The sequence below is a fragment of the Manacus vitellinus genome, unplaced genomic scaffold (genome assembly GCF_001715985.3).
Source record: "Manacus vitellinus isolate BGI_N305 unplaced genomic scaffold, ASM171598v3 scaffold_27_pilon, whole genome shotgun sequence".
NCBI lineage: Eukaryota > Metazoa > Chordata > Aves > Passeriformes > Pipridae > Manacus > Manacus vitellinus.
Window position 1 is genome coordinate 820,747 of NW_021940039.1, and position 12,144 is coordinate 832,890.

At 47.5% G+C, this 12,144-nt stretch overlaps 1 protein-coding gene across 1 annotated transcript in view; it reads left to right on the plus strand.

The window, feature by feature from the left end:
- MAPKAP1 (MAPK associated protein 1) overlaps positions 1–11,297 on the plus strand; it is an 81,027-nt gene extending 69,730 nt beyond the window's left edge. The window contains exons 12-13 of the mRNA XM_018074374.1: positions 8,830–8,927; positions 10,707–11,297. Coding sequence (XP_017929863.1) covers positions 8,830–8,927; positions 10,707–10,832 — 224 coding nt within the window. The 3' untranslated portion in view covers positions 10,833–11,297. The remainder of the gene's footprint in view (positions 1–8,829; positions 8,928–10,706) is intronic.
- The last annotated feature ends 847 nt before the right edge of the window (positions 11,298–12,144 follow it).

The window sequence follows — 12,144 nt, forward strand, 5'->3', positions numbered from 1 at the left end:
ACCTCCATGTTCTTGGTCTAGTCATTGTCTTCCTTTTCTGTCTCTCCATCAAGATTTCTTGGTCCTTGGGGAGGCACAACCCCAAGGAGAAGCTTCCCCAATGACCAGGTGGTCTGAAACACGTGAGGGTTGTGTACAGTGCAAGGGGCAGTTTGCCCTGGTAAATCCTGTCACACCTCTGGGTTGGAGCCACATTTCATTGCAAATGCAAACACTTGAGGAGATAAAATTGTGCCCAAAAAATGAGACTGTATTTGAAGAGCTGACCTTGAAACCCGAGGTTTCCACTTCTATCACCAACCAGAGGCACCCAGGGGTCCCTGGAGACCTCGGACCACGTCCTGCTGGGATGGGGCTCTCTGGCCCCAGAGGCAGCACCTGCTGCTGTGGGAAATGATGTCTGTACCCAAATCTTGCCAACCCAGGTATTTCAGCCCCCAAATAGAGTCCAGGTGCAGAAGGGCTGTACCTGCACGTGGGGACCATTGAGTGAAGAATCATGGTGGCTTTGGAGAGGACACTGACAGGTTGCAACAAAGGCAACTGTTATGGTCCTGAGGGGTTTATTTGCACGTTTCACGTGATCATCTTAAACTTCTCCTACTAAATAATGGTTCAACAGAGTTCCAAAAGGAAAAAATACTTCCTTCTGAAACTGCTGACCTTTTCCCAACTCACTAAAGATGTTCCAAAAGTCATTATTTTAGGCCAGCAGAAGAGACTTTTAGTGTGACATCTCAGAATGATGCATTTTGTGGAACTGAGCAGCAGATCAGTATCTCTTGAATTTTAAATGGAAAAAAGTTATTTTAGTAGCATAAAGGAATGAAACTCACTGTATTTCACAAGTTTTGTCTGTGATTTTTATCAGCACGGTGATGTATGTTTGTAGCAGAGTTTACATCAAAAATTATTCCCAGATCTTCCTTGAATGAATTATTGCAAAGAGAGGCTGAGTACAGATAAGGTCTTTGAGTTCTGCAATATATTTTGTTTTCATATTTTTATCTTTTGTAACACAAACATGCTCCATCTCCTCTTTCAGAAGTGCTCTGCACACACACTGGTGCTTGTCCTGTTACGCCGGGTGAAACACAGGGTCTGGGTTTGGAGCTGCCTTCCCTCCCCAGGCATCGTGGTAGGGTGAGAACCCAGCTGAGCCCTGCTTGGAGAGGTGAAGGGTTTGCAGGAGCTGCCAAATGTGACTGTACTTTTTAGTAAGGACAGGGGGTGTTGGGAGTCAAGGCTGAGTGCTGGGACCAGTGTCTTGGTGGAGAGCCTTGTGTGCATGTTCTTTGGTTTTCTCTGAACAGGTTCATGCAGTGAAGTTTTAGTGGCACTTGCACGTGTGTGAAAGGACTCAACAGCTTCAGAGCTGATATGGTGTGAATATTTATGGATGGCTTGGAGCCGTTCTGGACAGGCTGAGCTTTCCTGTGCCACAAGTTGTGGAACTCAGAACTGCCTTCAGTGAGGACAGAAAACGAAAACAGAAAGCTCTGACATCTCACTTGCTGTTAGTGGGGGGAATGTAGGCAGGAATGGCTGATGATTTTTGTTTGCCCTTGTAGTAGCCCTGGGTCAGAATTTGAATTTTTATTTGTAAATTAAATCTGACTCCCTTCATTTAGACCAAGGGAAAAGGTAATGGCCCTGCTGGCTCACCCCAGTGCCATCAGAACCTGAGAACACTGGGCATGAATGGCTTCTTTAAATCAGGTTCAGCCTGATTATCACGAGAGATTCTGAATGTTTTGAATCTTGAAAGGAAGCATCCTATCATGGAGAAATAAGATTTAAGCCTTAATAAAGTAGTTGTCATTTTTATAGCTGAAAAGAGCTTTGTATCTCAATTAAGTGTACATAATATAAAGTCTTAAGGAAGCAACATAATAAGTTTAATACAATTATATCCCTTTGCAATAGTGTAATTTAAAGGAAATCTGATTCTGGTAATGTCTCTTACATTACTTGGACAAGAGAGAAACTTCAGTGTCACTGCCCACTGCCTCGGTGCTCTGTGTCCGAGCGTGGCCGTGAGGGATGTGCCATGTCCGGGGCTGCCTGGGGAGGGACCAGGAGCTCGGGGCAGCCCTGTGGTGCCACCGGGGCCGGTCAGCCGGGCACTCACCGTGGGCTTCTCCCATTCGTCTGTGTCCTACACGAGCTGCAGAAATTGGATTTGTTTGATAATTTACTTGAGACACTGAAGCAAGGTTCTCTGTGACCCTTTATCTGCCTTTTTTTTTTTTGTTTTCATAAAGCAGAGACATCTCAGTTACTAGGTCAAAATACCCTCAATATGAAGGTAAGTCTAAACAAAGGTGTTCTGTAGGTCACGGAGTACATGGGTAACTTCGGTTTGTAATTTAATTGCCCGCTTTGCACCCTGCAGCTGAAGATTTCCTTTAAATTCTGATTCCATTGTTGCACTGGGGCTTAACAGAGTGTTAACCTGGTAATAGGCACAGGGCCTCCCCATTATATGTCTCGCTATCGAGCGGTTCTGCATGACTAGTTAAAAAAGATGGCAAGAAGATTAATGAAAGCCGTGAGTACAGAAGGGGGGCAGGTACCTCGGCAAGACTTGCAGCGAGGAGATATTAGAGCTGAACCAGAGCTTGGCTTTTTCTTTATCCCGTGACCTTTGAACCTGCCTTACTGTCGAGAGCTGCCAGCCGAGCCGACGTTTTGATTGATGTTGCTACACGAGTCAGTCTTTCCCATTGAATTCCACATCTGCACGAAAATAGCTTTTCCAGCAGTATTCACCCTGGCTGTAAGTGATAGCCAGAGCGATGCCTGAACCCCCTTTCTGTAGTTTTCATTTAAAGCTAAAGGTATTTGATGTTTTAATTCAGTGTCCAGTTCCTCCTGATTATGCACGTTGGGTAATACTGACTTAATGAATTCGTTGTTGGGTTGTGGAAGGGCTGAAAATACACAGAAAGCACTGGGAAGGCATCGGGTTCCTGCTGCTCTGGGAGCTCAAATAGAGACGTTGCAGGTTTGCTCAGAGCCTGCAGTGGGGCCAGAGCAGAGGCAGCTATTACCTATGTGCTCTGCAAATGGTGCACAAAATGTCCTGTGCTGGTTCCTGAGATCCCTGCTCCCGCTGTGGATAATGCAGAGCATCTGTGAAGTAACAGAATAAAATTCCTTCTTGGTAGGAGACTAATAACCAGTTCTGATCAAAAGGTAAAAAACAGGTTCAGCAGAGAAAATGTTCCCAAACTTCAGGCTCGAAGTGAAAGGGCTGTGCCAGTGTGGAACAGAAGGGATGAGCCCACGGGCACGTGGCCGTGCTGTGCAGGCAGGGGCTGCCTCGGGGGGAGCAGCGGGGCACAGATGGCTGTGGTTGTGCTGCCATCCCCGTGTGCCATGGGGGGTCCCTGTGCCATGGGGGGCTCCATGGGGGGCTCTGTGTGCCGTGGGGGCTCAGGGCTGAGCCCGGGGGGCCTCAGGAGCCTGCGTGGCCTGGGCAGCTCTCGATGGGACGTGTCCCACAGAGCAGGGCCTGGCAGTGGTGTCCTGGTGTCCTGTCCATGGACAGGCAGGTGTTTGGGGCAGTGGGGCCTGTCCCGAATGTCCCTGATACAGGACAGCAATTGGTTTGGGGGCATGGGCAGTCCTTGGACTGTTCCTGTACTAGAAAACGGGGGACAGGCAGTGGTTTGGGGGCAGTGGGGTGTCCCAGTGTCCCTGTGCAGGGACAGGCAGTGGTTTGGGGGCAGTGGGGGGTCCCAGTGTCCCTGTGCAGGGACGGGCAGTGGTTTGGGGACAGCGTCACTGGAGCAGCTCCTGCCACAGCCAGGGCTGTGCTGATTAACTGCGTCCCCCTTGAACAGCTTCTCCATAAAAGTTCTCCTGAGCGCAATCAGGAGCGTGCATTGCCTCATCCTTTTAACAAATCTGTTTTGTAGCCCTATTAAAAGGGGTCTTCATCTATCCTGTCAAAGCTATTCTGCTGGGGTTTTTTAGTTTAATTACACTATCCAATTAAAACTCCTCGCTGCATTTTGATTCGCCTCTCCTCGGGCCTGAGTGGATGTGACATTTACAAGGCTCGCCTCTCAGGCAGACAATGCGTGATTGATGAGCTGCAGACGCAGTGGAGGAGCCGATTGCCATGTGGAAACACTGCTTAGTGCATTTTGATTTATTTATCATCTTTTTTCCCAAACAAGGTTGCTGGGGAAGAGGTTTTGGGCAACCCCGAATTCCACCTCAATTTTCAGCATTTTTGCAAAAATTTTTATTAGTATTCTGCCTTTGATAATAATTTGAAGAAGAAACAAAAGGCTTTGAGGAAAAAAAATCCAGATGTGTGAATAGTTACCACAATTTGACACAAAAGTGGGCGTGTGCAGCACTTCAGTTGCAGCTCTGCTTTCAGGACATCTGGACACAAAGCACCCTCTAATAGCAATGCTGTGTAACAAGCCTACAGTGGAACATAAAGACCTGAGTTGGAGGAAAAGAGATCATGGAGTATGCTGCTCCCTGAGAGAACGGGGCAAGCCCACAGGACTACAGCTGTTATTTTTTTCCTTAACATTCATACCATTTGTTCCTACTAAAGTACTGCCTGGTTTGAGGAGATCCATTCCAGGCTCCTGGTGAGCAGCCTGAACCCATCGGTAGCTCCACTGGTATCAGCAGGGTCAGGATTTCATCCAGAACTGGTTGCCATCACTGCCTCTAAATTTTGTACCTCTGGGATAAATATCACTTGCATAAAATGGACTTAACCCCCCTTTTACATCCAGGCCAATGTCCCTGGTCAGTCTGTGTCCCTAACCAAGCTCGGTACATTGCTGGTGTGTTTAATTTTTCTTATTCCTTGCCTTTTTGCTGGTGTATTTCTAATTCTTTTTCATCCTTTCTGGGCCTGTGAGAAGAGATTTCAGGGTCTGATCCTGTGTTGCTGAAGTGGTGAGAATCAGTGATGTCAAATGATGTCCATAAGTGCTTTGTTCTTCAGAGAGGTCCTTCTCCAGCTATATATTCCACTAATAACTCTTAATTGTTGACTTCTGCCTTATGGCCCTGTAATGACAAAGCAATCATCAAGGTATATTGAAAAATTAACATAAATTTGCATTTCCCAGTGTTTGTTTTCTGTTTTGTCCAATTCATGAATATTCTTTTCATCCTCCATCTAATTAGTGATTTAATTCTGTGCATACTGTTTAAAGAGTGGCTTTGGCAAAGAGATGGTTTTGCTATGGGCTGAATTGTGGGGTGGGAGGGGAAGAAGAAAAACTCTTTCCAGTCTTGTCAGATTCGGTTAAAAAATTGTCTTTTCTTGTGCAAATTCACATCCTTCCAATGCTTTCCAGGCATTCTGTATTTCCAGACACACTGTTTTCCAGTATTGTTTAGACTGATAAAAAGAGTTTATTACTTAGATTAAAAAGTGATAATTTTTTCACCTTATCAGGTGCAGAGCAGTGGCCTGCCAAGGGTTTGGATGTTTTCCCGGGATTGCAGGAATTAGCACAGGATTTACTGCTGCCTGTAGAACACACTTTGGTCAGTAATTCTGGAGCTGGAATTCTGCAGGATTGCTCACTGCTGTGTGTGAGCACAGGGACAGGGGGCAGCTGGGCCCTGAAGCACAGGGCAGAGGCTGCACCAGGGCTTTCACCAGCCTTTGGGAGGGGGAGGAGAAGGGTGAGCTGGGCACTGCAGAGCCTCTGCCTTCCCTTGCTGGCAGTGCAGTGGTGCTAAAAATCAGGAGACATGGCAAACAGCTGACTGTAAGACGTGGTGCTGAAGGAGTAAATGAGCTCTCCTCGGTGAGTTCCCAGTGAATTAGCATCCTGCCCTTCCGCCGGCATCGGCTGTGGGCTCCTCTCCAGGAGTAACCACACAGGAACCCATTAGTGCTGGGCCTGGAGAAGATTTATCAGCGTTCCGAGCGGAGGCCAAAGGGCACTGTTGGGAGGACGTTGCTCTCCTGCTGTGGCAGCAGGGTCAGCCCTGGCTGGGCAGCAGCAGGGCTGGAGAGGAGCACGAGACCCCTGGGCTGTGCCGAGCTCGCTGTGGGTTGGGCCTGCACAAAAGCTGTTGGTAACAGATGAGTTTCTGTCATTCATTTGCTTTCCACAACTGTTTTATCAGATAAACATAGTTGGGAATAACATGGATTTCCTGTTGTGCAGCTAATTAATCCTGGTTGCAGGACACTGAGGTTCCCCCAAACACCAAACCACTGTGGCTGTGGAACTGGTGATGATGGAGCTACTGGTGCAGAGTCTGTATGTGGTTTGAGTCTCCCATCATGTGCAGTAAGAGCCACTTGAGCTGCTGCTGTTTGTTACCAGTTCCTTTTATATGGAAACATCAAACCATGGAAGCTCCTATTGATCTTGGAATTGTCAGGGGTGGTGCTCTATTGGAAAGAGGTACATCACATATTTAAACACTCTTGGAAATGGAAATCAATCTCACAATTCATAAATTCTATCTGGCTAGAAGAGTAGCAGAGCAAAGTGCCAGTTAGGATTTCAGTACACTCATATTTCACGCCATAAATAGTGTGATGTGGACTCAGAACCCATAAACATGATACCATAATGGGGCTTTCTAAGGAAAAGTCTTCTTGGCTTCTTTCCACTGCATCACGAGTGACGGGCAGGATGGGGCTGTGTGTCCTGCACAGCTGGTCCTGCACAGCTGGTCCTGCACAGCCACGGATTCAGCAGCAGTGTCGTGTCCCCTGCAGCTCCCAGGGCCCCTGCAGAGTGTGAGTCCAGGCTTGGCCAGTGCCAGGCCAGAAAGGCAGGGCCAGAGCAGCCCCTGTGCCAGTGGGACTGGGAGCTGCCCTTGCAGTGCTGCCTGGCAAGCTGTGCCAGAGGGGTCCCACACAGCACGGGGTGGGCACTGGGCTCCCAGGGAGCAGAGCAGGCTCTGTCTCCCACTGCTTGGCACTTTGGGATTGGTATGGGCATCTGTTGCTCTATTGCCATTGGCAGAGCTGACTCCTCACATCCGAAAATCAGTGCTGGGGGAAGCTCTGGGTTGTGCTGCTGGTCAGCTGGGCTGGTGCTTCTGCCAGAAAGGAGGAGCAGCTCCCTGGTGTGAAGGAAAGCTGGGGGTCCTGCGTGGGGTTTCTCATCAGGCACAGCAGAGGCCGTGATCTGCTTGATTTCCACAGGACCATTTCAGGCTGTGGCTCTGTGCCCCTCCCCTCTGCAGTGACACCAGATCATCCTGCCCTGCCCTGCTGTGGGCAGTGCTGTGCCATCCCATCCCATGCCATCCCATGCCATGCCATCCCATGCTGTGCCACCCCACACACCCAGCCATCTTCCACCATGGCAGCAGTGAACACCTGAACAGGTTTAGTCTTGATCCACAGCAGGAACCACCCAATGAACTTTCAAACCCAAAATACAGCAGTGTACTGGGATCCTCCCGACCCTGTTCTGTGCCACTCTCGTTTTCAGTAATCAGTGTCCATAACTGGAATGTTCAGTGTCCAAGGAAAATGGTGGGAGCTGGTGGGCGTGGTGCTGTGTCCCATCCCCAGGAGTGGTACAGGAGCACTTTTGGAATCATTAAGATGCTGCATTCCAGGCAGAGCTGCATTCATTAACATGTTGATGAGCTCCCAGCTTGGATTTCTGCATTTTTAGTACCACTAGGGTATCATTTGTCAAATGATTTAAAGGGTGGGGTTTTTTCTTATTATTATTAGCCAATTTTTCAATATAGAATTTATATTCCAGATTAGTGCGTCATAATGGTGTTTAATTAACACTCCACAATAAAATACTTGCGTCTCAAATTTCCTGGCCACCAATCTGAGCATATATCAGTCACTTTTTGGAAATCTGGAGAATTAGATAATGTAAATAAGATTTCCAATTAGCTTTCCTGCAGGAAAGACCTGGATTTACAGTAACATGGCTGTTTCTTTATGGATTGCTAACTCTGACTGTCGAACTGAATAAATTAGGAGAAAACTGTTGGAAAAGTATCATGTGTAGAATATGCTTAGTTTTCATTTTGAAGCCATCAGCATTCACACAAGTGAAGGATGTTTTGCCTTCCCACACGTTCCATATTTTACCTCTGTGTTGTAGTTGTCCCTCCTGGCACTGTACATCAGTCCTGGGCTGTTCTCCCAGGGCAGCCGGGGAGTGGCCGGGCCGGTGGCACCCTGTGTCCACTCCACCCCTGGGACCCTCCTTGTGGGACTGGCCCCGAGCAGTGGAGCTGCCAGCAAATTACAGCCACAGTTTAATTGACTCCCCGCTGCAGGAGGGGCAGTCCTGGCTCCAAGTGTGCTGGGCAGGTCCCTTGGTGCTGTGGGTCCTTGGTGCTGTGGGTCCTTGGTGCTGTGGGTCCCTTGGTGCTGTGGGTTCTTGGTGCTGTGGGTCCCTTGGTGCTGTGCAGTGGGGCCATTCCCCTTCACCATCAGCAGCCAGGTGGGTTCGGGGCATGTTTTGGGGTTTTTGAGTGATGATTCTGGGATTAATTGCCCTTTTCCAACCCAACACTCCCCTGTGCGTGGTGATTCTCCGGTGAGCGCCGGTGTGGGCCGAGCAGAGCTAACCAGCCATTTGATGGATTTTTGCATTTCCTGCAGTGGGGATGTGATGGGAAAAGGAACTTTATTGACTGGAGTTCAGCTGCTCCTGTAAGCCACCACTTGCCTTAAATTGAAATGACATGAGAAGCCTGTCAGCATTTCATTGCTTCCTTCTGTCGTGCTGATGGTACGCGGAGATCACCATCTGTGGTTTTCTTCTGTCAGGCACACGAGCTCTGCTCAAACTTTACAGGAATATTCTGAACAGTTTTTTCTTATCTTCGCAGGTCATGCAATATTTAAACTTACATATCTAAGCAATCATGACTACAAACACCTTTACTTTGAATCAGATGCTGCTACTGTCAATGAAATTGTACTGAAGGTGAGTATTAAATTTTAACGTGACCCAAAATCCTGGTGTTTTACCACTTGTTAGACATGAGAGTGAGAATTCAGGAGGCTCTGGAAACACAGGAGGCCTGAGGACCACTGAGGTGTGTTTAACCTGCCAGACTGGCTGCTCCCTGCCTGTTGTTTTATTCATCCTTCAAACAGTTGCTGCCTGTCTGTGTGTAGCATTTCCTTTTGTGCTTGTTTCTAGTTAATAGAGACACCGATTTTCTGTGGAATTTTATAGGAAACTACCAAATTTTATTGTGTCCAGGTAGTTCCCACCCCTGGACACGAGGTGCTCAGCATCCCCATGCCATGCAGAGATGTGGGGGCTGCGTGGGGCTGGGTGCTCCTGCCCCTCACCCAGGTGTTCCCACAGAGCACCCAGGGGCTCTTCCTCACCCGACCCTTCCCCTGGGGCTCTGTACAGAGACGTGCTCCCTTGCTTTGGGAAAAAAATTATTGTTACACTCTTGGAAGAGCAAATGGAATTTTCCACAAGTTCATCTTTCGTAGCAAGTCAAAATTCAAAAGCAGTAATTCTGGCAAACCATCTGTTATGTTTGCTTTTATTGGCTGTGTGGAGTTTGGAGGATTGTTAAATAACTGACGTGCGATAAAATAACTTTTATTCATAACACAGAAGGTGAACGTGTTTGAGGGGTTTTCTGTTTTGTGAGCTGTTAGGCCAATTCTTTTGTTCCCACTTTATCTTAAATCAGCTATTGTAATCCAGAACACTTAGAATCATGGCATCACAAAATCACTAAGGTTGGAAAAGACCTCCAAGATCATCAAGTTCAACCTTTCACTGATACCCCCATGCCCACTAACCACATCATGGAGTGCTTGTTTTTTGAACACTTCCAGGGATGGTGACTCCACATATCTGAGACTGGTCATAAAAGAAGGCTAAAAAAAAAGGTTTACTGTGAATAATATGAATATTCAAGAGAGAAATAGTATTGAACAGTACTTTTTTCTTAAGTTACCATTCCTTTACCTAGAGTATTCTCTGGTTTCATGCACAAGTCATTGGTTTGTTTTCAATTCCATCAGCATTAGAAGATGCAGAAAAATCAGACTTTTCAAATTAGGTTTTTTACATGATCAAGTGAGAAAAATGGAGGCTTTATTGACCATGAAAATTCCCTATATTTTTATGCCTTAAGCTGTAATATGCAATGAAAGTGAAACACTCTACAGTGCATAAAATTGTGCAAGTTTTAAGCCACAGCATATTAACCAGCTAATGGCAGACCAAAGGGCATTTTTATCTTTTTGATTCTTGCATTAACCTTCCATTAAAATTATCTGTGAGATTATCACAAAGCACTGGAGATAATAAATTTAGGGAGTAGCAGGCTTGTTAAATATCATTTAAAAATGCTTTCATCAAGTAAAATGTGCCAAAACACAGAAAAACTCTGAGATTAGCTGAGTATGCAAACATCATAATGGAAGAATTATTTTTATTGAGGCTGATAAAGTCCTTTATTGAAGCCCCTTACTGGATTATCCCAGTGCTGGGGCTCTGCTCGCCGCCTTCACCAGATTTGGGTGACCAGGTGGGCCAAGGGATGAGGGACATGGGCGGGTGTGCTGGGCTCTTCTGGCGCTCCAGGCTCTCTCTGTCATCATTGTCCTGGTGGCCACTGGGACCAGTTGCCCCAAGGCCCTGTTGGGTGTGTGGTGTGGGGCTCCCTGCCCATCGCAGGCCATCCTGCTCAACCACTGAGGACATTAAACATCACCTCCTGTCTTGCAGGTTAACTATATTCTAGAGTCACGAGCAAGCACAGCCAGAGCAGATTATTTTGCTCAGAAACAAAGAAAACTGAGCAGGAGAACAAGCTTTAGCTTCCAGAAGGAGAAGAAGTCGGGACAGCAGTGAGGCCGAGCCTCGGGCAGAGCCTGTGCCGCGTTCGGAGCCGCTCCCGCCCGGACTGGGGGAGCCAGGACTGTGGAGCTCCTGCTGCCCCAGGGCAGGAGAGCGGGAAGGAATCTGAACTATCCCGTCTCACGGCTGGAAGATTATCCCTCGTCGGTGATGGGAAGTCTCCCCTGTGACAGAAATAAAGAGCCATATCAGCCGGAAAGAAGACTGTTACGCTTCAGGTTCCTTTGATTAGAAATAAGAGAATGACGTAGACTGGCATCATTTAATTACTGTATTATGTACAATCACAAGAAGAGATGTGATTACATATTATTTCACAGCCTGGTTAAAATAAATTATATACATCTGTAATCCACCCACGTACACGCAGGTATTGCTTGTGACATGATCAAATTTCTAAAAACAAAATGTAGGACAAATGTATCCATTTTTACTATTAATAAACAGATGTAATCTTTTTCAAGGTCCATATGATGCACAGTTCTTTTGGGGGGAGGCTGCAGTCCCAGATGGTTTCACTTCTGTTGCTGAAGTGCAGGAGGCATCCGTGAGCCAGGAACAGCAGCCGTGGCAGGGGAGCTCTTAGTGAGGGATGCTGAGACAGTCGAGTCTGTTGTGGTTTGTTTTGTTCAAAAATATTTTTATTTAACTGTGCTTTTCAGCTTTGCATACGCTTTATTGGAAGTTCCTTGCTGTAGTTGGAAATCCACAGCAGCGTCTTGGTGCTGGAGAGGAGCATCCTCCTGCCCAGGACCCACAGCTGCTGCTGCCCCAGGTCTGGCCCTTCCTCTGAGGCACCTTGCACCTGGGACTGAGAAATGCCTTCACCTTTTCTTAATATTATTCTTTAAAAATAAAAATTAATACCTACTTTGTACTGGGATTTGTAACTATGTTGGCTTTGTCCATCCTTAATACATCAGGGAACATGGGAATGGGATTGCTGAGACCCAGAGCCACGTTTTTGGTTGAATTCACCAGAGGTGTCTTTCATCCATCTCTCCAGGTCGCTGGAGCTCTGCACACACATCCCTGTATCATGGAACTGCCCTGGTTCCACACGGCATTGAACCCCACGGGGCTGGGGCCAGCTGAGCACGGCAGTCCCACGGCACAGCCTGACCTCTGCCAGCTCCCACCCTGCTTTGTACAGAGAAAACGTCCTGAGCCCTGAGCCTTAACACGTTGTGCAGGAACAACCCCGAGGCAGAGGGAGGGGCTGTGTCTCACCCCGAGGCAGAGGGAGGGGCTGTGTCTCACCTGTTGTGGGTTCAGCCCTCCCGGTGCCCACACCACTGAGGCCAGG